The sequence below is a fragment of the Pteronotus mesoamericanus genome, unplaced genomic scaffold, assembly GCF_021234165.1.
Source record: "Pteronotus mesoamericanus isolate MK-2021 breed Mesoamerican mustached bat unplaced genomic scaffold, CSHL_Meso_final contig_73, whole genome shotgun sequence".
Lineage (NCBI taxonomy): Eukaryota > Metazoa > Chordata > Mammalia > Chiroptera > Mormoopidae > Pteronotus > Pteronotus mesoamericanus.
The window spans coordinates 19,713,838-19,741,823 of record NW_026555245.1 but is presented as its reverse complement, the minus strand read 5'-3'; the positions used below and the strand labels follow the sequence as shown (position 1 = coordinate 19,741,823).

General features: G+C 34.1%; 1 protein-coding gene across 1 annotated transcript in view; it reads left to right on the top strand.

Moving 5' to 3' along the window:
- Positions 1–27,986, top strand: part of RFX3 (regulatory factor X3) — a 212,454-nt gene that overhangs the window by 151,657 nt on the left and 32,811 nt on the right. The window contains exons 7-13 of the mRNA XM_054583074.1: positions 587–706; positions 11,130–11,251; positions 13,094–13,206; positions 17,208–17,323; positions 17,760–17,914; positions 21,833–21,930; positions 25,228–25,377. Of these exons, the coding sequence (XP_054439049.1) occupies positions 587–706; positions 11,130–11,251; positions 13,094–13,206; positions 17,208–17,323; positions 17,760–17,914; positions 21,833–21,930; positions 25,228–25,377 (874 nt within the window). The remainder of the gene's footprint in view (positions 1–586; positions 707–11,129; positions 11,252–13,093; positions 13,207–17,207; positions 17,324–17,759; positions 17,915–21,832; positions 21,931–25,227; positions 25,378–27,986) is intronic.

Below are 27,986 nucleotides of genomic sequence, written 5' to 3'. Positions count from 1 at the left end.
ATGAGTAAATGCATGCTTCTTTTTAGGTTTCAAAATATTAAATATAATAGACTTCATCACAACATCTTGCATCAGTGAAGTTATCTTCATCATCCCTGCAGTAATAGAACTTGAAAAATGTAGAACTTACCTAAGAAAGGTAGAATTAAGATTTTTTTCTGTTGGTTCTGTATAACCTCTTTATTATAAATTCTTCTTCAGTGTGCAATCCTTTTATCCTGTAAATGAATTTTTGTTGGCCAGAATTTTTTTCTCAGTATTACTCCTTCCAAATTAAATTCAGTACATAAATTTTAAAATAAAATGTAACTTAAATGGAATAAATGGACTATTTGACAAATTTAAGAGAAAGTTTATAAGGAAAGTGTTTTTTAGGGCCTTGAGCTGATAGATTGAGAATCATATTTTGATTCCTCAAAGGTAGCCACCATGAAAATATATAAGTATGCAGAAGACATCACAAATATAAAACATTAATATGCTACTTTTATATATTTTTCCAAACGTGAAGTTATATGGATATCCTATATGATTAATACTGATTTGACTGATTTTTTGTGTCTCTAATGTTGTTCTTTTTATGAAGAGGAAACTCCAAGTACCATTACTATGGGATTCGTGTCAAGCCAGATTCCCCTCTTAATCGTCTGCAAGAAGACATGCAGTATATGGCTATGAGGCAACAGCCCATGCAACAGAAACAAAGGTAGGCTCTGGAGCTTTCATTGACATGTCAAAGCTATGTATTTCTTTAAATGTTCAGTCTCCTTTTTTTCCTGAACAAATAAAACAAATACCTGAGTTGTTGGCATGTTTTCACTGCAGACAGTTCTCAAATATGATTTAGAATTTTATTTATCCTGTCTATTTTCCAGTTCTTTGAAACTTACTTATCAGTCAGCCTATTTGGTCCCTTTTAAGTTAACTGTGACATCCCAAGCTATTCAGAGAGGGAAACTAAATACAAAGCATAATGTGCATACCTAAGCAAATACCAGCTGGAGAAATGTGTTTCAGTATTTATGAGTTTTTTAACTGCTATTTTGCATGTCCCTCAAGTTATTCTTTTTGACACAGTATACGTTCTTGCAGAATGTTTAGGACTTCTTATAGTTCCTTAGAATCCAGCCTTCATAGATGTAGAATGATAGATATTAGAGTTGTAAGAGATCTCAAGCAATCATGGATGGACGGATGGATGGATGGATGGATGGATGGATGGGTGGATGGAACAAATCATGGATCTTAGAACTGAAAATACCTCAATTTAGTCCAGTCCCACAGCCTTGTGACAGAGTACTAAAAGCGCTATTTTTGAGTTAAGTCCCAGAGAAAACAAACCCATTATGCTGTTACGTAACCAAGGAAGTGATTAAATACAAACTCATGATGCTGTTATATAGCTGAGCTGTTACAGAGTTAAGGAATTAAAATGGGAGGCACATGGCTTGTTTTTTGTTTGCTTGTTTTTTTTAAGTAAAACAATGTGAGAAGTACTAAAAACAACTTTGGTCAAGGATCTATTGGAATACAAAGGAATTTTCATCAAATTCTGGTTGAGAAAGTATTGGGAAATTTCATTGAGAAATTGCTATTTGAGTAGGGACTTGAAGGATCAGGAAGAGAGGAACATTCAGGCAGAGTGAATAATGTAAACAAAAGTATAGAGGGGTAAAGTTCATGATGAGCACTTTGGTAAGTGCTCTGATTTGGTGAGGTTGGCATTGTAGTAGAAGAATTGAGACGGTGGAGTAGTTTAGTGGCAGATTAGATTTAAAAAGTAGTTTGGATCATAGATTAAGGGATTTAGTTACATATGAAGTTGTTTTTTGTGCAAAACATAGCTTTGATGCTGTGTATGGCTTTGAAGGAGAACAATGAAACTTCCTGATTTTTTTCTAGAGAGATGACTTTTAGATTTTGGGCAAGACATATTCAATGGGAAGAAACTAGAGGTAAAGACACATACTAAATGGTTTTAACATAGTCATAATTTCTTGTGCAAGTGTCCCAAACTGAAGAGTCAAGACAAGATTGGATAATTATATGAAAGTCTCAAGGGTTTTAGATTTTTAATTCATAATTTGCAGCCTTACTTTTTAAATTGCTGATCCCTATTTTTAAGATCCCTATTTTAAGAAGGACCCTGAAAAAATAATACATCGTAGAACAGTCCTAAATATGTTTGAAGATAGTTTGTGAGTTCTAATACACTGTTATTGTTTTGGGTTATGATTATTTTTTCACTTGTTAGGGCAACATTTACAGCTTTTATTTCATGAGGTCTCAGCATGCATGTGTAGCAGCAGTACACAGTGCAGGTGATGATGAGAGGGAAAAAAAACCATTTGATTAGAAATAATACGTACTCAAACTTAAATGTGAAAAAACTTGGTGAGTTTTGCTTGAGACAGCTGAAACCTACTTCTTCCTGTGATATAACTGCAAAGAATCCTACCTAGGAATTTTTCATGGAAATGGAAACCTTCAAGAGACATTCTTTACTTAAAAAGTCTGGGTTAGGTAAGCAAGATCTATGGCTTAACAAATGTCTCCTAATTAAAAGATTCCAGAGCTGTGAAGGTTAACAAGCCATGAAAAACCCGCAATTTCAGTATAGTAGTAAATGCTTTTAGAGTTAGTTATAACACGGATATATTTAAGAAGTGATGTAAAATCTTCAGTAATATTAATTGTGCCAACTTTAGTCAGTGTTTGCCTTCTCACAAAATAAGAATATTAGAGAGCCAAAGAAGTACTGAAGTTTTCTTTGATTTTTTTTTAAATTACAAAAGTTTTGGATTATAGACAGTTGCTGTTGGAATGGTGTCTTGCTAACTGATTGCAATGTTAGCGTTAGTGTCCTTGCCAACATCATGGACCCCTCATTGACGTTAGCAGGACAGGGAGAGGTTTCTGTTTTCTCTGAAGGATTCTGTCAGCTGGCAATATCAATAAGCCTGAAGTGAAGCCAAAATTACCCATTGTGCAGAAACACTTGGACAGGAGAGGAAGAGTTTCCCTCCCTAACTCTGAATGTAAAGCGTAAGAATATCTGTTAAAAACAGTGGAAAAAGAGCTGTATCATTTGTGTTATGGCTTATAAAGAAGATGATTCCAAAACTCAAATGATTCCATTGAATATATTAAAATTCACATAAGAAGAGATTGCCATTCTCCTGTTAAAATACAAGTGACACATGAAAGGTTTAAAATATTTTATAGGTGGTACTAGTATTTATTATTTAAGAATATTCAAATTGTTTAAGTGCCTCAATGTTTATTGTATTCATCTATATGTGCACATCTTCCATAGTATAAAGTTACATTTCACATATTCTTATAGTAAGAAAATCAAGTATATGCAATGGTTATTTTATCAAATAAAAGAAGTTTTAAAGCTCAATTTGTACATTTTTCTGATTATCTTTGGAATCATAGTTGCTGTAGCAGTAATAATGATTATTGTTTTGTATAGCTTTATATTTGTTAGAGCTCCTTTACCTGTGATATCTCATTTGAAGATTTGTTAGGGTATTAATGGAAAATTTCACTTATCTATAAATCAGATTTGCAGCAACACCACTATATGGAACATAGCCATGAGTCTGGAAATAAATGGAAACAGCTTCTGATTGAAAAACAGATGTCATAAAGCCTGTGGTTTAGCTTAATTGAAAAGATGAAGCCATCCTCAAGCCATTTACCTAAAATACAGGTGCAGATTAGAGCCCACTTGATTCACAGGAAAACATTAGATATAACAGCTGGCAAAAGTAAATATAAGGAGACAAGGGTCTTTTATTTGCTCTGGAGTTATTCAGCACAGCAGTCTGTGCACATTCAACAGAGGGAGAAATAGATGTAGGCATTCCCCCAGGCCCTCTGAGTATCACTCTAGTGACTAGAATAGAGTCTAACACAGTTTGATAACTGTTTGGCTAATTGATAGAATTATAGGTAATCAAGGAGAGGTAAAGTACTCTGGTTAAGGAAGCAGAAGAATGTGTGATCGTTGATGTTTTTTAATATCTTCTGTTGAAAGTATTTCGTATGAAAATAATTTATGCACTTACATGTGGTAATCTTCAGTTTTCAAGGAAATTCATTCATGAACTAATTTGCTAAGCCATAATTTAGAGAATAAATAAATTGAGTTATTATAGAGCAAAATGGAAATCAGTAATTTTCAGATCTACAAACTCAATAAAAATGTTTGTTGCAGTTTATTTTTAATATTTAAAAGAAGCACAGAGAGGCTATTGACATATACATTGTAGGTATTCTTCAAATCCAAGTAGTAAAAGTGGTGGAATGGAGCCAGATGCTTTTGACAGTGTGCTTCACTATACTTGATCCCAGTAGCCATTCTCAAAGTAAAACTGCATTTATCATTCCTTCAACAAATACTTAACAACCAACAATTGCATACCGAACATGCCTATCACATCTAAAAGAGGTGTCACAGGATCATAGAACGTTAGAACTGGAAGGAAGAGATTGCCTAATCCAACCCATCCTCTTGATGAGAAAGCTGAAGTCTATGAAGGGTAGATACTTATCCAAGATCATAGAGCAATCAGGACTAGGCCCCAGTCCTCTAGTCTTTATTCTTACAGGAATTCCACCCTTACAGAGGTAAGATAACCCAAACAGAAATGGACACAGTAATAAAATGTTTGCATATGAAATAAAGTAAAAAAGGTCACACTTTAGTATGTCCTAAATAAGTGAGAAAATGTGCCACTTCCTGCCTCGTTAAATGGTCTCTTCACAGGAATTGGATTCTGTGAAAAATGGAACCCTTGTGGTACTGAGGGGAGGGAAATGGAGGCCAGTTCAAAAGATGGTACAACAAGGCCACTTTTGCTGTGGCTGTAGCCAGCTGTGAAAGCATGCACGTTCCTAAGGAGTGAGAGAGGACTAGAGCCTTTGTTATTAGAAGGCCTTTCTTAATATAGGTTTCAGAGGCAAGTGAAAAGAACTCTATGTTTAAAGTTGGGAAGTATGGGTTTGCACACAGGTTACTTTGGCACATCTGCAGTGTGTGTGACTGAACTTCGTTAAATCTCAATTTCTTCGTCTGCTAAATGGAAATTAATTATAGACTACCTCACAGATTGTTTTGAAGTGCAAGTGGAAAAAATTATGTAAAGGTTTCTTAAAACTGGAAACATGCAAGTATTAGATTAGTAATAATTATTATCATTATAATATTGTACACTAGAGAAATATATTTCTTTAAGAATAAGTCTGTTTTGGATGAGTAAAGCCTGGCAGTTGGGCAAGTATGGCTTCCATTTCTTTATATCTCTAGGCCAGTGGTTTTCAATTTTGATTGTTGTTGATAGTTTTGCATTCCTTTCCTGGAATGTGAATTCCCTGGAGTCACTTCAGAGCTAAACATCTAGTGCAGATAAGTTGCTCTGAGGCAGCTGAGGGTGGCCAGGAGCCTTTAGTGGCAAGATGATCAGTGCCTGTGCATTTGGCTTTTGGAGGCAAATAAGGAATCTTGGCCCTTAGGTATTTAATGTTCACTATGCCACAGTAGCAGTCCCTGATGCAAAGATAGTTTCCATTGAAGATAGGAGAATCACAATTCAGTAATTATTAACTATAGTGATTAATGTAAACTTTGATAATACTAACAGTTATCACTTATCCTGATGAGCGGTTATTGAACATTTATAATGTTCTTCAATAAACACCTCATATGCATGATCTCTTTTGGCAATTATATTGTTGTTTACTGATAAGGAAATTGATCCCCATTTAATTTTGCTATATGCAAGAACCGTGCTAATTTATTTTTTCCTAGATAGAGCCTCAGATACCCTTTTGTTGCTGTCTTGGCATCAGGTGGAATCAGGGTGTTATTCTTCAAGTAAAGAGAGGAGTGGAAATATCCCTCTAGAACCAGTTTAGCAGAAAGGGTCAGCTGTAAATAAAAGAACTGTCATTGAAGTGCCATGCATATTTGTAACAAGACTACATCATTTCTTTACAGTTAACCCTAAATTACCCATGCTAAAAGGAGTCAGCGAAGAAATTCACGAGAAAAGGGAACCCTGCTACCTCTTTCAACATTGTACCCTCAGCACCTAGAAAAACACTGACCACGTTGCCAGCGTTAAATGAATGAATGATCCACGGCTTTTATTTAGCCAATAGCTTCAACCTTATCTTTTCCCTACCTCTCCTAAATTTTCTACTATAGGCGCAAATACTATAACCACCCCATTTGAATTTTCTCCTCCTGTCCTTGCCCAATTATAGATGTAGAACTAATGAAGAGACAAGCACTCTAAGAGCTACCAATAAGCTCTTAGAGGAGATGGAATAACTATCATTAACCAGCAGCATTGATGTTAGAAGTCATTTAGATACAGATATTCAATGTGATGTCAACAAGTCAGTTACTATGCTGAAAAAATGCTATTAATAGTCACTGTTTTCTCTGATCTGTTCATGTTTATATCATTTGGTTCATTTCAGACCTCAAGTCATAGAAAGATTTTCTGGGACAATTTTTCCAAAGAGAATCTCAAGATTCCAAGAAAATTTTAGCCTCTTGCCCTGATTATGAACTTAACATATAGATTTGTTCATGCACACTAAATGTCTGTGTACTTTTCAGAGTTATGCATATAATAATGACTCTGTTTGACTGTACAATTCAGATTTTGCATGTACAATTTTTACTCACTGCCAAGGAACTTTTCCAAATGTTTCTTTTAGTCTGTTGAAAATCCTTCCACCTGTTACTATTAGTTGAATGTGATGGCAAATATATACCGTTCTTTGCCTTCCATCCGACTCCTTCAGGGTCCTTACATGTGGGATTGACAGAATTAGAGACTGTTTTACAGTAGAGTTACAGCTGTTCCAGTTCTAAATAACAGCTATGACTAACCCCTTGGGGGAAGATTCCTAATAATTTTCCAAGTTTTCTACGTTAGTGATGGGTTTCATGCATACACACAGCTATTAAAGCATTAGAGTTTCTTTGATTTCTTAATGATTAACAACTTTAGTTCTGATTGCCCATGGAGTTGCAAGCTGTTAAAATTATCATTTGCCTCTTACTAATTTTGAAACCAAGAGCTATTTCTTCCTGAGATGCAGCACAGGACTTTCTCAGAGCATACACCACTCAGGAGCACTAAGGGCCTACTGTAAGAAAGCCTAACTGAAAATAACATACTTTTAAAATAAATGGGAGAAAGGAGAGCATGTTGAGTTGTTTAAAGAGTTCCCTTTTTTAAAGGATTCAACAAAGAATTTTTTCAGTTGAAAGTACCCCTGGTTTTTACAATTAAGTATTTAAATAGTAATTATTTTATGAAGAAGGTAGAAATGCAGGAAATCTGAAAATTCTAAGATGTCAGTTGAAATTCAACTAAAGAGAATGTAGGGTTATCATGTAAGTCAATAGAATATAAAAACGTGATGGAAAAATTTTATTCATACACAGCCTTTTCAAATCCATGTCCCTAACTGCTTTGTGTATAGTAAGTGCTCAGTAAATGCTTTTTACATTGGTTCGATATATGTTAAGATCAATTAATAGTATGATAAAATGAGTATGTTACTCTGAGCATTCATTCGTTCATCTAACATACATTCAGAGACATTGACTTACTTTCCAAATGTAAGTAATTGAAAAAAAAATTGATGAAATTTTATTAAAAATTACTTGTCTCTAATGTTAGGGATGTACTTCTACAGCAGTGGTCTGAAGGAATTTATATCAGGCCAAGAGGATTCTATGGACAAGTGTTGTGCAGGCTCCTTAAGAAACATCTTAGAACTTGTTAAAATAATCAATTTCTAAGCCCTATTCTCAAAGATTTTGTTAAGTAGATCTAGGGTGAGTCTAGCATTTGAAATTTTTCAAAAGCTACACAGATACTGACATACAATCAGTTTTCAAACCTAATACAGTGTAATATTTATAACTTTCTTCCAAGCAGAATCAGTTACCACAAATATTTGTTTAGCCTATTTGTAATATTCCTATTCTTGACTTTCTGATAAAACGCCATCCTTCTCTGGGAAGACCTAACCTTCTGAGGTGATGGCAGAGATAGGATGTTTTTCTTAGAGCAATAGGAAAATGAACATCTAGTTTTCCTCAGTCCAATATTTGTGATTTTTGAGGATTCCTTCTAAGTACCAATGCAGTGCCAGACAATACATTGTGCTACCACACGATTTAGTATTTAAAACATAGCAGGAAAAGCAAAAGTCAGCACCACCTGGAAGCTCTCTCCTATTTAGCTTTCATTAATACTGTTCTCGTATATGAGCCATATTCCTGCCCTTCATGATGTAATTCTTTACAGCACAAACCCCTCCCAAAGTTGTCCCCACACCTTTCTCTAAGGAGATACAACTTGAGGTTCTGGCCTATAAAAGTCCTGTTGACATGGCAACCAAGAATGGATACACAGAGTTCATCTTTGCCTAATCCATTTAATCCACTATTTACCTTTCTACCCTTAATTTTATGCATAGAATAAAACACTCACTTCTCAGTTCTATTTTCTTTACCTCTTTTAGATAATGCTTGGGTTAAAGTGCTGACCTGCCCCTTTTTTACAGAGTTTACAAACTAATTTTCTTTTTTCCCCTACAAACTAATACTGATGCATTTTCCATCTCCTGTGTAATATAGTGTCTCTATAATCAGTGCTCCTCACTCAATATCATTATTATTAAATCATACATTAATTATAATGTATTATGATTTTGAGTGCTTGTTGAAAATACAGTATTTCTTTCCCTTAAGAATGTCCACTGTCTAAACCTTTCTAAGGAAGCAGATAATTTTGCTTACAGCCTACAGGCTTGCTAAGCGCTGTGACTGTGTGCAGTAGGTTGTAACATAGCATCCACCCTCAGAAAACATATAGTCTGAGGAAAAAAAGTCATTTCCTTTTAGGTGAAATTCCACTTGTCCTTGATATTTGTTGTGTCCATTAAGTACCCATAGTGTACTAGATGCTGTGAAGGACAAAGGAAATTTGATAAAGCATAGCTTGGCAAAAATCTCATAATTACTTTCTAATCCTATATTAAAAATTAATATAATTGAATTCTATAGGAAATACTTCCATTTTCCCTTCTCCAGGGTACATAATTCAAATTCCTTTTACTACTTTTGTTTATTAACTCTATGAATGCCATACTTCATTAACTTAAGTGAAGGAGCATGGTTAAACAATTTTATTTTATTAGTGATATAAACTTTCATATCTGAAAAAGGGAGGCTTAAATCAACTGAAACCTTGGATGAGGAGAAGAAACTTTCCTACATATATTTACTAAGAATAAAATTATTCAGATTTCCTATGACAGAATGGTCAGTGATTCCCCGACACAAGAACTCAAAGTACTTGCCTCACAAGATTTTTTGCCTTGGTAAGATAATTTTTTAGGGAAAAAAGTGATAAAAATTCAAGTTCTCATAAACAGTGCTTCTAGAACATCACAACACTCACCCTTCTGCCATCCCTTGGTATGACCCAGTTGAAAAGTACTTTTCAGATGTTTTTTCCACTTAGGAAAAAAATACGTTTGAGTTCTTGTATGTCCTTAGAAAATAGCAACCACCATTTTGGTGATGTGGGGTCATCACTAAACTGATAACAAGGACGATATATGCTGTACCCTTTTTCTACCCTGTTCATTTCCTGACTTTATTTTTGCTTTTCATAGTATTTAGTGAGATACTGTCAAAAAAGAAATAAATGTAAATGTCGTTATGAGTGACTTTGCAATTTTTCTTTGAAGTTTCATTTCCCTAAGTTGTAATTAATAACATTCAAGATTGAATCATTCTTTAAGGCAACAGGAGCATTAATTTTTGCAATGTTACACCAGGTTCATTCATTCTACACCTGTTACTGGAATGCAGGCATTTTTAAGAATATTCTGTTCATGTATTAGGGACATTGTTATTCACAATAATTTATATTAACCATCCAGTTGCCTTATGATATTAATGTAAAAGTCAGGTGTCTGGATGGTGAGAATATTAGGGTGGTTTTGTTTATAAATATAGTTAGAAACTGGGTAAGAAAGAATGGAAGGTGAATGATAGTATCTCTAGGGCATAAATTTATTGTAGATTTTAATTTTTTCTTAGTTTTTTAAAATTTACCAAATGACGAAAATAAACCTTAAAAAATAAAAATCTTAGGGAAAAAAAATAGTTACTGCTTATTTCTTACTTTGTTTATCCTAGGAGGGTTGCCCAGGTTTTTGTTTATTTGTTTGTTTTTGTATATTTCTCTCCTAAGCAGGCTTTCCTTACTTATTGTCCATGCTGCTAAATATATTTTCTATTTCTTAGCAGTATGGAAAGTTCATGAGTAGGGATGACGAGGACCTAAAGATAAATACGTAACTATAGGTGACTTTGATTTTTTTTTTTTAATTTGGTAAACTTGATTTAAAGATTAATTCTTGCATGTATTTTGCTGCAAGCTGATCCTTAAGGTCTGTCTGTTTGCAGATGTGGAGAGGAGTCAAGGGAGATGAATGTGTTGAAATGCATGGGAGGTTTTAGGAGATATGAAAACAATATGGTAGAGTTTATAAGCTCATTCATATTTTAGAGATATTAAGTAATTGAAATCCATTCATCAACATTTCTCAGGCCCTGGCTCCTAGATTGTAATTCAGATTAAAATTCCAATATATTTAAAGTGTTTTTTCCCTTGATCCATTTACCATTAAAAGTTAGGTTCAAACCATGTTTAAAACTATGTTATGTTTAAAACCATGTATTAAAACCATGTTATGTTTAAAACCATGTATTAAAACCATAATCATGAACATCTTTGCCACTGGTGTCTAAATAAGTACCTCCTGATTCTTTCATTCTTAAGTAGATTTCTGAATTTTCAAAAATGGATCCTCTTTCTGTCCTATCCCACTTTTCATAATTGAGAAAATTTCTTCATTTTAGCTTTGTGATACTGTCAAGGAAAAGAATCTCACAACTAACATGGGACATTAAAGGAGATAAAATAAAATTGAATGCCTAGGGAGTTTTGTGTAGTACAAAAAAAGCAAGGAATAATTTGGGTTTTTTTGTGTTTTTTCCCATCTAATATTTTTAGGTACAAGCCTATGCAGAAAGTGGATGGGGTTGCAGATGGTTTCACAGGAAGTGGTCAACAGACAGGGACATCTGTTGAGCAAACTGTAATTGCCCAAAGTCAACATCATCAACAGTTTTTAGGTACGTTAAGGTGTAATGCCTATTAGTTGCTTTTAGGATTTTGAAAACAAAAGAACTAAACAGTGTTTTCTCCAAGTGCAGTTTCTGTTATAGCTGTTAATTACATAGACATTTTTGTGCTGAAACTATGCACATCCTAAGATATTTCTAGTTCATTTATATTTTCTCATGTTCACTGTAGCTTATTTTTAACTCTTGAGCTATGTAGGACTTTTAAATGTATATAAATTAAAGGCTCATGCTGTGAAATTGTTTTCCAGAATTTGTATTAATTGGGCTTTTGTGATCAAAATTATATTGTATTTACAATCAGTAGTAACTTAAGTGCCAAAAATGATTATTTTCTATATATGAAGTTACAGGTGCACACAACCTCAGAAAATTTAGAAAAAATTATTTTAAACTTTTAAAAAGTAATTTATTCTTTTAAGTTGATCACAGTACTTTCTACTTTTTAAAAAATTTTATAGATGATACACATGTTTCTTATTATTTAGAGTTAGGAAGTGGAGCTTGAACATTTTGCATATTCCTGTCATAGCCAAACATGCAAAAATGGCACTTTAATTTAATTGACAATCCTTCTGGAGGTGAACATGCATAGTTTCTGTACAACACATCAAACAAGTAGAAGCTGTCACAGAGAGAGTGTGTATGTATGTGTATGTGTATGTGTGTCTATGTGTGAGAAAGACAAGTAAAATGGACTCTTCAGTCAGAGAAGCTGAAAATATTATGGCAGCATTTCCCAAACTAAAGTCCTCAGGTATATTCTTGTGGATTTTGGGGTTCTCAAGATGAATATTTTTCATTACATGGTTTTATTTCAGTTATAATCTTTTAAAAAAGCGTATTCTGGATTATCTAGAAGACTAGAAGGAATATTGTCTTGCAACTTTAGTTTCTACATTTGTATTTGACTTTATGTTAAGGCAGGCACCAAAGTGTGGTGCATTAATTGTCCATATCTAATGAGAGAAGAACACTATTGTAAATCACGCCTATATGCCAAGAGAAGGGTAAATGATGTCCCAGTGCTCTGTGTGGAGGAAAGTTTCACAGCTTCTCTGAATATAGAAGAGTAATGGGAGGACCAGCCACCATAAAGTGTGGTATAGGCCTGTCAAACGCAGAAGATCCTGTGCCCCAGCAGTCAGTACCATATTCATGTTGCAAGAGGTAATTTACATATAGGGCAACAGCATCATCCATCGTATCAAATTAATGTTGTTAAGTTTAATGTTGGTTTTGTAGTTTTCTTTGTATTTATTTTGTAGCTTTGTGTTTATAATTATGTGAGAGGTATGAGCATAAAGAGTTTAAAAATAGATTTATTTTTTTACATAGTGAAATAGCATAATAGTAAAAGTAACCAAAATTGATACTGGCAGCTTGAGATATATTTTTCTTTTCCTTTTATATTTATTTATTTCATGGACTGTATTGGGGTGACATTGATTAATAAAATTATATAGATTCCAGGGGTACAACTCTATAATGTCATCTGTATGTTGCACCGTGTGTTCATCACCCAAAATCAAGTCTCCTTCCATCACCATTTATTCCCCCTTAGGGGCCCTATATTAAGGCTGACTGTGGTATGTTATTCCTAATACAGTCATAGTGAAAATGTAGTTTCTCCAAAATTTTTATGTCCCCTCTATTCTTTTGTGCTGATGATGTTGCCAAGTTTTACTTGGAAATACTAATATCCAAAATCCTTACTCTTTGGATCTATAACCTTTCATTGTTTTTTATTTTTAGTCTTCTTAAATTTTCCTTCATTAATCTGTAATTGGCACCACCACAAAGCTTTTTTCTGTTGTGTTGTCATGGTAACAGATGCATCTCGAGCACTTCCAGAGTTTGGAGAAGTTGAAATCTCTTCTCTGCCAGATGGTACTACCTTTGAGGACATCAAGTCACTGCAGAGTCTTTATCGAGAGCACTGTGAGGTAAGTCTTTTCAAACATAGTACAACTACATGCTAAGTTTTGCTAGACAACTTGCTAAAACAAAATATATTTATTCCTAGGGGACTTATGAAGGTAGTTGATATTTCTTTGAGCACTAATAAGTTAATTTTCCTTCTTGTCTCAGAGTAGAAAAGTAAGGAATACAGGGAAAGGAGAATAAATTTTACCATCCATTTTCTTAGCCTACCCTATATGAATCCCCTGATGCAGAAATTCCAGTTCTAGGTTTTTTCCTAGAAAAATATTTACACATGGGTAAAGAGGTAAGTGTACAAGGGAACTTACTGCATTATTGTTTTTAATGCAAAAGATTGGTTGTAACTTCAGTATCTAATAGGGAACTGAATAAATAAAATATGGTACAGTCTAAAAAGTGAAATATTATGCAACCATCGAAAGAACAGGCAACTCTAAATGTACTAATATTGGAACTAACTTAGAATTTATTTTTAAAGGAAAAAAGTAAGATGCAGAACAGTGTGTGTGTATCGCATACTGTCATTTGGATGAAAAATAGTATGTATATACATCTCTCTGGAAGAAAAAAACATGAAAATGTTAATGGTGGCTGCCTTTGTAAAGGAAACTGCTGACTGAAAGAAAGTCAGGAAAGAGCCCTAATTTCTTAACCCACCCTTTGTACCTTTTGAATTTTACACCATCAGTGTGTATTCCTATCAAAAATATTTTATAGAAATGTTTAATAAGTACTTCAGGTGTTCCTTTCAGGGACCAATGAGGCTTCAATTTTGTTTATTTTTGTGCTAATTAAGGTTTCTCTTGGTATTTTCCATCCCTACCTCCTACCCACTTTCTGAGTATCCCACATCAGAATTGGCTACATGGTCTCCAGGAGGTGAACTCCCTCCAAGCCAGCATGTTAAGACACCTGTAGCTCACTTGGTACTGAGGGGATGATGGATTGCAGTAAGAGTTTTCATAAGTGCCTTTCCTTTTGAAAAAGGAGTCTGTTTAGAATTTTAGTAGCTTTATTTCAGGGCTATGTGTGATCTACTTAGAAGTAAAAGATAATCCTTTGGATTTCATGGGTCAGCCCTCCTGACTGCTGACAATGCAGTGTACAATGAGAAATCTTAGCTCACAGCATTCACAGACTTCTCCCCACTCCAGAAATAAGAACTGCTTGAATAAGTCTGAGTGCTTGTCAAGGGTGCTAGATTATTAACAACCAAGGGCAAGCTCTCTCTTTATTAACAAACCATGTGCTGGAGTGTTCAACATATCCTGCCCCTCTGTTTCCAACATTTCGAGTGATCAGATACTTAATATCCATTCCTCTTTGACAACTGTACTTTTCCAAATATTAGTAAATTTCTGGATTATACTTAAATACATCTAGAAAAAATTTATTTCTTTCTGGATAAATATCATGTATATAGGTATTCAGTGAAGATTTATAGAAAGGTTATCTAAGCAATTTCTTATTTCTCTGTGTTCCCTGAAACTTGCTTTAAGCAAACCAGTCTACACAAATATAATTTGGATATTTTTAAGTTTCTTACACTTACTCAAAGTATAAGTTGGAGCATGATTATTACATTACTAAAGAATGTATGGTAAGATTATTGTAAGTGAAAAACTCCTCCAAGAAAATTTGGATTACAAATTTTCATTAACATTCCCATTTTCAGGATTGCTCTATATGGAGAGAGATAGGCATGTAAGACAATTAATCTTTGTGCAAAATGACAGTCAATAGAATGAGCCCCATTTATTTCAGAATTAACCAGGTTCCATGCCATCCCTTATGGGGCATAGAAGCAAATATGAAAACCAAGAATTTTTTTTCTGTGAAACTTCGAAACTTTTAAAGTACAGGTATGAGTCTCAAATCCAGTCCTGTAAATAGTCATTTGCTCTAAGGCCATAGACTATGGATTATTGAAATATATGTTTATATTTTAAATATGAACATCCTTGAAAGTGGGTGAATGGACAAATGATAAATGTTTTATTCGTGTGTAAAACTGCCTCAAGAGACTGTTGTGAAGAATGTCCTTTTTGACAGAATTAGAGCTTATTTAATTTGAAGAGTTACTAAATTTAAGATGCACTGAATTACTTTATTTGATATCATGTTTCCAATGGTTCATGGGCTTTTTAAAATCTTTATTTATTGGTTTTACTGAGGGTGGTTGGGGGGGTGGAGAGAGAAAGAGAGAGAGAGAAAAAAAAACATTTGTTATTTTTATTTATGCATTCACTGGTTGATTCTTGTACGTGCCCTGACTGGAGGTCAAACCCGCAACCTTGGCGTATCAGGGCAACACTCTAACCAACTGAGCTGCCCAGCTAGGACTCCTACGGTTTATATTTTAAAGAAAGATTAATATATCTGTTTTGCCTGTTGTTTGAAATTTTCACAATTTTTTTATCAAAGATATTTTGTAACTATCACTAGTTTTAAGTTAGAAACAAGTAACATAGACATAGTATTCTTACAGCAGTCTCATAGATAGAAATATGTAAGGTATTATATAAAATATTAATAGTTACTTCATAGTGGATGTCTCTTGGAATGTGCCTAAGCCACACTTGAGAAAGCAGCTATAATGATTTGCCTCTTGAGAAGGTTTTAGTATTTGCCTGGGAGGAACGACATCTATATGCTCTGCCCTTGCATTTTTATCGTTGCTGACATGAAAGATTGAAGAGTATGTTAATTAATTTGCCCCCTTCCCTTCATTTTCATTACTATCTACTTGCAACTTTTCCTACTAGTTCCCAGAATATGTCTCAAAGAGATTTTGCCTACTATTTGAATTTTTCTCAGACTTTTTTGTGTATGTTCTCAGTATTCTCTGCACAATGCATAAGGCCAGTCTACTTTGGCAGCACAGACTCCGGAATTATGATGTTATATTTTCCCTAAAATCCTAATATTGACTCTCTCGATTGCCTCTGTTGTCTCTTAGCTTCTGTGAATTTTGTAGGTTTTGACAGGGCTGCTTTGTCTGTCCCTGTGCTAAGTGCAGAGGATATCAAATATATTATACTGACCACTTCTGCCTTTTATGCTCGAAATAATCACAGAATCACATGTTCCTTGCACGAACAAGTTATTCTTTGGTTTTATGACTGCTTTTATCTAAAGGCAAATTTACAAACTAATTGCAAGGGCAGAGCAAAACTATATATGATCATCAAAAGTTAATGAAAGTGGCAAATTTTAGCATCCTCAAAAATAAGTCCTTGATGCAGCTGGATAATGGTTCTAAGAGGAGAAAGTGAACATCCCAGACCCAAAATTAGAAGGGGGGATATTCTTAAAACTGCTCTCTAAAGAGGATGTGCAGAGATAGGACTGAGTGGGAGGCATTCTGTGACCAAAGAAAGGTACTTGCTGTGCTCTTTTTCTGCCCAGACAGGTGCCTGACTCTAGTTTCTGATCCAGCCTCTCTGGAACCCGTGGTCAGCAGCCTTAGACAGAGCTAATTTAGTCCTAGCTCTGTCTGCCACACACAGGCACCTCCACACCCTTCACTTCTGGCCCCTTCGATGTCCAGTGGACACACCTGGCCCAATGAGGACTGATGTGAATTGAATCTATGTTCTGTGCCCTGGGGTCTGAGAATAGGAAGAGTGGCAGCAATCCTGGAGGCAGAGGAAAGCAGTGGATAAAAGCATGGAAGAAAAGTAAGAGAAAAGAATGGAGAGGAAAGGAAGCAAGCTTGATAGTAGGTGGGGAAAGAGGTGAAAGTGAGGGTGAGTTATATGAGGCCATTATGGGAGGGATACGAGTCATCCTACCTAATCTTTCAAGAGTTGTTTTTACCTTTCTCTCCTAGCTAATCTCTCTTGTTTTCCTGCTTCTGTTGGCCCAATTTAGTCCAATTTTACTGCATTAACTTATGAACCCAAAGGTATCTTTACCAAGTCCCATTACATTATGCACTCCTCACACCTCCACATAAGAAATACCAATATTGTTATACTGGTATAACTGTTTTGTCTTTTAGGCAATATTGGACGTTGTTGTGAATCTTCAGTTTAGCCTGATAGAGAAATTGTGGCAAACGTTCTGGCGCTATTCTCCCTCTACTCCAGCAGACGGCACTACCATTACTGAATCAAGGTCAGAATCAATATGCTTTTTCAGTTCATTTTCATGGCTGAGTAGATGTCACAGCTAATAAATTAGAGATATGTATACCAGTTGTGAACCCTACCTGATAACATTAAATGAATAGATTGAAATAAACCACAAACTGCTCTCTTGAGGTTTCAGTGTGTATATTATAGCTCCCATTTTATTGAATTGGGGGACCGCGGTAGAGCTATTTCATCCTCATGGAATTAGCATCCTATCTGCCTTTCATACTGTCAGAGAGTATTAACGTGCATAGGCAGCTCTGGGGGAGTGTTATGTATATCCAGCCGTATGGCACCAGTGCAATGGTGGTATAGTTCTAACCTCAGTGATATTTGATAAACTAAAACTATTTTTAAAGTCCATTTTCTTTTTTATCCTCATTTGCCATCTATTCATTTGCTACATTTATTCACACCAGCAATCTGAGTGAAATAGAAAGTCGACTTCCGAAAGCAAAGCTGATAACTCTGTGCAAACATGAGTCTATCCTGAAATGGATGTGTAACTGTGACCATGGGATGTACCAGGCTTTGGTGGAGATTCTCATCCCCGACGTCCTTAGACCTATTCCTAGTAAGTTAAATGCAGACAAGTACGGATGCTTTTGTTCTCATACATTCCACCTAGGAAGTTTGGGGAAGTGACGTTGCAATCTAGAGTGATTCTAATCTCATTTAGGTTTGCCACGTAGGAAATAATGCAACACAGAGTATTGCCTGAAAGCAGCCTAGAACAGAACTGTAGTAAAAGGGGAACAAATGATCTGTTTTTCCATCTTTAGTAGTTTTCTTTTTGAAATAAAAGCTAACCTATGGATGTGACAGCAGGAGCCCTCCCAGGCCAGTCAGTCAATCATGTAAAAATTATTCTATACAACGATGTAGTTTCCTTTGTAAAGGCAATTTTTTTTTGAAATCTGTAGTTGCTAGGCCAGCCACTTTCATGGTTGCTTTTTATTTGAAATGAATTTATCTTAGTTTCTACTGAAGTTGAATTCTTTTATATTGTAAAAGCACATACTTTGTCACCTACAACATGTTAAGAATTACAAATGCAGTTTCCGTTTATTAACAGTAAGGGTTAACTGGCATTTTGAGAGAGACAATCTAGGTAACTACACAAGCATTGCATTTCCACCACAAGGCAAATAGGAATTACAGAGATAACTTATTTCTTTTTTAAGTTATGGTTGCTTTTTACACAAAGCAAACACAACTATTTTCTGCAAGTGTCAATATTAATGCTACTATGGATGCTTGTGTTAGAGCATTTGGAATGATTTCATGCTTACATCTTTATGAGCACATACTAGTGACCTTCACTTTTAAAAACTGGGGACAGAATTTCCTCTCTAAAGTGATATCAATAAGGTAAAAGCAGTCCTTTAGCTTGTGAAATCGGTGACCATGTACTTCAAGTACGCCATTCACAGGTGATCAGACAATATTTAAATAGGGATTTAGTATAACAAATAGTGAAGAAACTCACACTTTTATGTTTATGCTTTTTTTCTAAATATGATAGATAACAGTGGAAGATGTGTTATTTCTTAATGTTCCTCACCTCTTTAAAATATATGCTTAAACACGCATTTACATATAATATCAATGAACACACATAAACTTGTATAGAAATTTGTTTTAAAAAGTTCAGCTGCCATTGTCTCACATTTTTATCAATTGCTAATGTTTTCTACTATATCTACACCATGTTCCCAAGGATTGATTAAAAGCGATGTTGTCATGAGAACTTCAATGTGTAAATAAATCCTCTACTGACTTATGTTTCAGAATCTGGTTTTTCCTGTTTTCATCGTGCTCCCTGTGCTCTGAGTTATCATCTCTAGAGATGTTTGAGAGAAGCTGCATAGGGGAGCTCATTAGCCTATGACATCTTCCCACCAATTTCTCTCCCGAGATATAAGAAGAGATGGCAGTGAGCACTTTCTGTACTGAGACAATTCAACAACATCAATATTCATTAAATAACTCTAAGATCTTAAGCTTCCATGTTAGCTTCAAAAGACTGTAACTTCTAAATTCAAGTTTTCTAACTTAAATCATGTATCAATTAATTAACTCTAAGCCCCACAATTTAAGTACAGTGCATTTGACATTTGATTTTTTGTAAATTGTGATTGAAGAATCAGTTTATTTGGTCAAATACTTTGTCTCAACATTCAGCAGACAACTCAACTTCAGGAATTTTTAAATAAGTGTAGTTTTATAGTTTCTCTGAAATTACAAGACTCATTAATACACCAAGTAAATTTGGAGATTTAATGCCCGCTCTACAAAAAGACTTAAGAAAATGAAGCATAAAATACAGTTTAGATAACAAACTTTGTATTGTATACATTTTAATATTAATCATGAGCAGGTTGAAACAAGTTAGCTTTGCAGTAGATTTTAAATTTCAAACATCCATTCATGAGAAAAGTTTTCAAAGTTAATGTGCACAATTTGATCTGACGTGAACCCATAGAGAGAGCAAAAATAAATTTATTTTAAAAATTGTTATTTTGTGGCTACTAGTTCTTCACTTTATCATTTACTGTCCAGATGGGATTCCTTTTTTTAGCCAAAAAAATGTCTGCATCTCACACTAATTTAAAGTCAGCTTGAAGCTACTATATTCTAAAATACATTTATCTGAAAATGAAAAAAAAGTTAAGTGCAAAGAATTGTATAAGAACTCAACTGGTAACACTTAAATGTACAATTATGAGGTATAGTTAAGGGTTTAAAGGTGGCCCAAAATTTCATTTAGTACAAAAAAGTAAAATTTTAAAATCATTAGATATATAAAACATATCTTTATTTTATGATCTCTCTAGCATCAAATTTGTCTAGATAACACAAGACTCATTAATTTTTTTAGGTAACTTTTCCTAGTTCTTGGTTTTTTAGGTTAATTATTATGTGTTAATTATAGAAAATGAAAAATACAGATAGTCAAATTGAATCTTGCAAAAAATTTTTCTGAGTTTCAAGAAGCGTCGTTAATTTTTTTTCACTCTTTTTCATTTCCATTCATGCCTGCCCTCCATGATTCTAGTACATAATGCAGCAGAAAAATATTTTTTCTTTTTTTTTTTCTTTTTTGGCTAAAGTAGGAAGCTTTGGAAATTTCAAAAGATTAGTTCTCAAGAAATTTCCAACTCAGTGTTTCTAATAGATGATTCTCATGGTTAATAGTCTGCACTTCTCAAGTGTTTTTCCTAATCAAAATTTAGCCATTTCAATTTCTCTATTGTCATTTGACCAGTTAAATAAGTCATTGCTTAAAAACTAGTTGTTTGTATTATTGGATTAGTAATATTTTTATCATTTGCAAGTAACCCAAGTAAACTAAATTGTCTAATTCTGCTTTAACAAAAGTAATAGAGAAGCATGTCAAATTTATTTGAGCACAGAAAGGAAAACCAAGAAATTTAATCCCATCATTAATATTCTTGGGAGCCTTGGACAAAAATGTAACTCCTGTGTTTTTTGTAGTAGAGTATGAATTGTAATACCTACCCTTATTATAGGGAACCCATGAAGATTTATTTTGTGAATGCCTTAAATATTTATTAAGTATCTAAAACTGCTCCCTACACTTTGGGCACAGACGAAGTAAAATACTGTTGACCAAATTACTTGTTGAACAGGAGAATTCTGTCTTCTACTTTACAGCAATCTCAGTAAACAGTCCCCTTCTTATAAAATAGTCAGTCATCCCTGATAACTGAAGGTGCTTCTAATCATTTTATGACCACCATAGAAAGCTACTCCCATGGAACCTATCCCTATTTCAGGTTTTTTAACAGATACGTAAAGAATATGGAATGTACTATTTTAGGAATATCTTAAGAATATTGGTCTCTGTGACAGCAGTTTTATCACACTGATCTTTTATCTCTGCCTGCCAAGTGAAATGGAAAATAGTTATCCAAAATTTCAAGTTAGGCAATTTTAATCGTTACCTTACTTTTCAGTAAGAGTGAGACATAACTGCTCTAACTGATATGTTCTGATGTAAATAGAAACTTAGAGACAGAGAGGAAGGTTTGCATTATCCTCTTTTTAACTAAAAAAAAAAGGAAATAGGTTAAGAACTTGAAAAATCAAGATGAAGAACTTTCAAGGAAAATAGCCTGTGAGCACAGAGCTATAAATGAAAAGTATTTTGTCTAAGATAGAAAATTCCATAAGTATATTCACAACTGGTATATGTTGCTATAAGCAAAAGTGTTTGAATATTTTCATCTCCCAACCAAGTATAATAAGTATCTGGGAGCAAAATAGCTTTAAAAGGAAAAAAATCCCAAAATGTAATTCTTGAATGCTTTCAAGATTAGGAATTATGTTAAATAAAGTCTCATCAGTGAGGACAATGTAAATTCTGTGCTATTTCAGGTGCCATATATGCATGTTTTTCCTTATTCTAGCATAAAGATTAATGTTCTTTGGTATCTTTTTCGTTCTACTTTTATTCTTTAACATTTAGGTGCCTTGACCCAAGCCATTCGAAATTTTGCAAAAAGCCTTGAAGGTTGGCTTTCCAATGCCATGAACAATATTCCACAGAGAATGATACAAACCAAGGTACACTTTTATATATTTGCTTTTTCTTTTGTGTTTAGGAAATTATTCTGGACTATGAATTTTATGTGTCCTATGAAATGGCATTATTTAAAATGTTGATAATATAATATATACAATTTTTAAAACTGATTTCATATTTATATTTTATAACCATGTAATAAAGAACTTACACAAGAGATGTTTGATAATACACCTTTCGAAAAGACTAGAAAGGCATTTTAAATGTGGTGTATTTACACACCTTTTTCTAAAGTATATGTTTCAGATTGCTTAATTTCAGATATTAAAAAGAATAGAGTGTTGCAATACTTCCTTTGTAATGAATTTTAAATTTTTATAGTCCTTTACTCTGGTCATTGTGCTGTGAAGTTCATGTAAATTAATATTCTTTCACTTTCAGGATGTTTCTTTTTTCATTTTTTCTTTTTTAATACTGAAGATTGCTTTTGTGAATCAAGTAATCATTTCTTTTTAAAAAAGATTTTATTTATATGTTTTCAGAGAGCTGGAAAGGGAGGGGGAGAGAGAGAGAGAGAGGGAAACATCAATGTGCGAAAGATAGGTCAGTCAATTGCCTCTTGCATGTCCCCAACAGGGTGGGGCCTGGCCCGCAACCCAGGCACGTGCCCTGACTGGGAATCGAACCAGCGACCTTTTAGTCATAGGCCAGCACTTAATCCACTGAGCCACACCAGCTGGGGCTCAAGTAATCATTCCTTAAATTGAACTATTATCTCATAATTAATCAATTAATATGAGGAAGGTAGACTGTTTAGCTAGAGATATGAATTCTAGTCTCCGTTTCATCCCCTACTAATCATGCCACTTTAGGTTTATCTGTAAACATGCCCCATGACAGGATTGAACTAATTTAGCCTAAACTTTTATACCAAAAGTTACATTTATAGATTTTTGTCAATGACTCTATCTACCCTTGGACTCCAACAATATACATTATCTTTGAATTTGGGGATAGAGCTGATAGATTGTAGCTGATGAGTCTGTTTGGGAACACAAGTAGTTCTCAGTTCTTTCTGCTTTGACTAAAGTTTTGTGGTAGCACTATTTCTAAACATACAGAGAAAACATTTCATTGATATTCCAGCTTATATTTTATATTTTTGCTTTAGAACTGTGCTGTCAATACAGTAGGAATAGACACATGAAGTTATTTAAATTTGAATTTTAAATTTAAATTGATTTAAGATTTAGTTCCTCAGTCATGCTAACTACATTTCAAGTGCTCCACAGCACCATGTGGATAGTGGGTACAACATTTGGCAACACCGTGTATTACATTTCTGTCATTATAAAAAGTTCCTCATGGCAGTGCTATTCTACAGTGCCACATGGAGGCGGGCAAATAAAGGAGGTGCTATTTGATTGTGATAGCCAGGGGAATGCCTTCCAACTTGGCAAATTCAGTCATATTCATATCAGTACATCAAACAGTTGAAAGCAACTCCCTTCCCTTGTAATCAAAGTGGATGTAGTAGTAATCCAGCTACAATATTGGCCATCTCATTGATCTCCAGATTTGATTTGATTAACCTTGGTGGACGGTACCTTCTGCTAGTCCTCTCTTACTGACATGCAGCATTTGTTCAGCTGAATACTCAATTAATGAAGATAGTCTACCCTGACAGAGGAAACAGAATAATGAGATTATGACCTGCCATTGTTCTCATAATACCCAGGTTCATATCCCATTACTGTAATATAGTCTCTGTGTAACCTTGAGGAAGCTACTTAACCTCTTTAAGTCATACTATGCGTCTAGTAGGATGGTTATGAAAATTAAACAAGTAATGTATATGAGGCACTTAACATAGTGCCTAGTACATAGTATGTACTTGATTAATATAAACCACATAAATGGGAAAAAAGTGTAAGACTCTATTTTGAGGGTATATGAAGTTCCCCCAAGATCCACAGAGTCTTAAAACATTTCACTATCTAAGTAGAGCATCCTTTGACCGGCGAACACGTTCTACCACTCAACTATCTGATTATTCAGTCAACTGCTTCTTCTCTACCAAGAATGATTTAATACCATGCCATAGGTGCCTACAGATATATAAATGCTCATTAGATCTTCGGTGCATGTACAGGTTTCCAAAAGATCATGAGATTTAGATATTTACCTAGACTTTTTTTCAGCATTATTTTTTATATCTTTCACTGTAAACTTGTTCATCCAGGGTTGCAGCAGGAAACAGATGGTATATCCAAAGGCGAAAATAATTGAAGAGTGTTTAAGAAGGTTTTATTTCCAAAGGCGTAAACAGAGTTAAGAAAAGGGATGGTAAAATACCTCAGGACTAGCAATAGTGAGAAATCCTAGGTCTGAAGGGGAAGGAGGTAAAAGTCATGACATTAAGAGATCCTTTTCTTGCTGCAGGGCTGTGGTCTTAGAAACAGAAAGGAGACTGCCCAAACAAGGAGAAAACAGACGTTGTAGGGGAATAAATACTTGACCAGTCTTTATTCCCATCTTTCAGTCTTTTGCCAGTGCCTGTCATTGGAAGCCAACTGGAAGTTAGAGTACATAAGGAAGGTGTTCACTGTAGCATTGTACATTCAGGCCATCTTCCTGGTGCAGAGAAGAATAGAGAAGGATGGAAAGTAGTTTTTGAAAAGCAAATGAAGATTTCCTGACTAGCCCTTTTGTAGAAATTAACATTCTGAAAAAGAGTTCTTCTTGTTGTTTGTATCTGATATGCTTATTAGCTATACATATATTGCTAAAAAGGCTATCAACACTTTGTTCACCTCAAAGTTACCCAGGTTTCTATAAAATAAAGGTACTGGGTGAATCTGAATGATAGTGCTTTGAAAAGTGTATATTTTTATCCATTTAAAAAAGTGGGACTGTATAGTTTCATTTTCCAAGTAAAAAGAAAAAAAATTATTTGCTAAGTTTGTAGTTGACTGTCCTACAGAGAGTAGAAAAAAAAAGGAAAATCGACATTTTTCCTGCTTCCCTTGAGAAAGTAATTTCTTACTGTAGATGAGTAGTTACTTGTAAAACTGGTTTAATTAATGCTGCATTCAGACGTTGAAGAATGTGGGAGTTTGTTTTAGTCTTGACCTCAACCCACTTAAAAGAAAAATAATACTTCGTTTAGAGAGTTAAATGACATAATTTACAAGTGAGCTCTCTCACCAAATGAATTTGCAATAAGTATCAGAGGGAAGCATTTAAAATTTGGCAAGGGAATAAAGATTTGAACATTTGCAGTGGTTTCTTTTACTGGGGAGGAAAAAAAATCCCAATTTAATTGGATTTCTTTACAGGTTGCTGCTGTAAGTGCCTTTGCCCAGACTCTGCGAAGATACACGTCGCTCAATCACCTGGCCCAGGCAGCTCGTGCAGTGCTTCAGAACACTTCTCAGATTAACCAGATGCTCAATGACCTCAACCGTGTTGACTTTGCCAATGTCCAGGTACTCTCTTTTCTTTCAAAACATGTCTTTGAAGGGAAGACCCTTAATTTTTTCTTCTTAGTTAGAATCATATTTCTTTGCAAAGTTTCGTCAGTGCACAGGGAACGTCTCTATTCACAACGTCCTGAAAAAGGAGTTTAACTCAGCTATGACTTCACTGCTCCTCTTTTTTGTGGTTAAAATCTGCTAAGGTTTATATTACTAGAAGAAAACACATGTTATCAGGGTTTGCTGAATAGTTAATGGACTAAGGACGATCACAGTCATTGAAGTTAAATAAGCAGGGGGCTAAATTCTTTCATCTCCTAGCTGTGGGATCTTGGGCGAGTTAACTGTTCTGGCCTTTACTTTTCCCACTTTATAACACCTATCTTACTGTTTATATGTTTAGTAATACACAAAGCCCTTTGCATTGTAACACACAAGAAGTATGCTTAATAATGCCTCATCTAGAAAAAACTAAGAACAACTCTATTTTTGAGTTTCCTATAGGTGCCTGGTGAGTATTTGTTCATTTGAAAAGAACTAAGTTCAATATGTTTGCCTATTTTGATCATCAAAATGAAAAAAATATATTTTAAACTTGCAATCAGACTACTTGTACTTTAAAGCACACTTAAAAAGAGCTAATTTAGGAATATTATTATAGTATCCCAACTAATAGTTCATTTTATATACTAATGTAATAAAGCTAATTGTTAGCATATATAAACAGTGCCATTGCTCACTAAAAATACAAATAATAATAAAAGAAAAATACATAAACTAAACATAAAAGTTAAAAACTTTTGTGCTTCAAATGAGACCATCAAGAAAATGAAATGGCAACTTAAAGAATTGAGAATATTTTTATAAATCATATATCTGATAAAAAAAATTGTATCTAGAATCAAATAAAGAACTATTTAAACCCAATAATAAAAAGGCAACCTAGTTAAAAATGGCCAAATATTTGAATAGACATTCCTCCAAAAAAGATATGCAAATGATCAATAAGCATGTGAAAAGGTACTCAACATAATTATTTACCAGGGAAATGAAAATCAAAACCACTGTGAGATACTACCTCACATAAACTAAAATGAGTATAATCAAAAAGACAGCTAATAACAAGTGTTGGTGAGGATGTGGAGAAATTAGAACCCTCATACACCACTGATTGGAAGATAAAATACTGTAGCCACTTTTGAAAACAGCTAAACAGAGTTACTATATGATTCACCAGTTTCATTCCTATAACAAAAGATAATAAAACATGTCTCCATAAAAACTTGTACCTAAATGTTCATAACATCATTATTTATATTAACTATATAACAGTAGAAACAACCCAAAGGTCCATTAACTGAACAATGTGTAAAAAAAATATGGTATGTTCACATATGGAATATTACTGGGCCATTAGATAAAGTGAAGTTCTGATACCTGCTACAGCATGGATGAACCTTAAAAACATCATGCTAAATGAAAGAAGCCAGACACAAAGGACCACATTATTGTATGGTTCCATCTATATGAAATGTGCAAAATAGGTAAGTTCATAGAGATACAAAGTAGATTAGTGGTTGCCTAGATCCTGGTGACTAGAGCAGAATGTGGCAGGTAAATGATATGGGGTTTCATTGGGAGGAAATGAAATCATTCTAAAATTGATTGTGGTAATGGATGCATAACTGTGCATATGCTAAAAGCTGTTGAACTATGAAATGAGTGACATTGTGTGATATGTTAATTGTATCTCAATGAAACTATTTAAAATAACATTGCTTAAAAACAAACTATTAATTACTCAATTTCTGAGATTATAATACGCACGTTCTGGCCTAGTTTTATCATTTCAGATATATCAAAAAGTAATATTTGGGCTTGATTCATTTTAGGATATAGTTGGTTGTTCTTCCTGACTTTAATGGACTGAGCTCAAATTTATAATGTACATGAAGTTTCTTAAAAATTTATCTTTCTATATATTTATCAATTTCTTTATATACCTACGTGCATGCAAATGCATAACCTTTACAAGACCAAACTGGTTTTGTCTATTTGGTTTAAAAAGCCATTAGCTTTATATATTTTAATAGAATTTACATTAACTAATTCTAGTGAGAATATCAAAAGTTTATCTTACCTTAAAATTTATACTGTAATGTTTATTTCAAGTCTTCATTTAGGAAAGATAACATTTAAAAGTACTTTAAAAATAGTTGAAGTAGTGAGGCAACTTCTAGTTTCCAAAGTAATGCTCTCAATCACAGAAAATAAATTAATGATTCCCAATAATAGCTGACATTTAGAATTTTCTGTTAACATTATTTTTGTGTATTTGTATATCTGCAACCCTATGAAACATTTACAGAAATGAATTTTTCCAGGTTATAAACACCAACCTTGGCAGCATCTTTTCACATAAATGATCAATTATGTGTCTACTCCAGTACTCACTCTCCACACATCAACTTTGAGGGTCCATTTTCTCTTTCTCTGTTCTCAACTGCCACATTTTTCTGGGTCCACATGACATGATTAAACATCTATCCTCCAAATCTTCTTGCCTTTCCTTAGAAGACCATGACACAATGTTGTACCCTTTCTTTCCTCCAACATTTTAC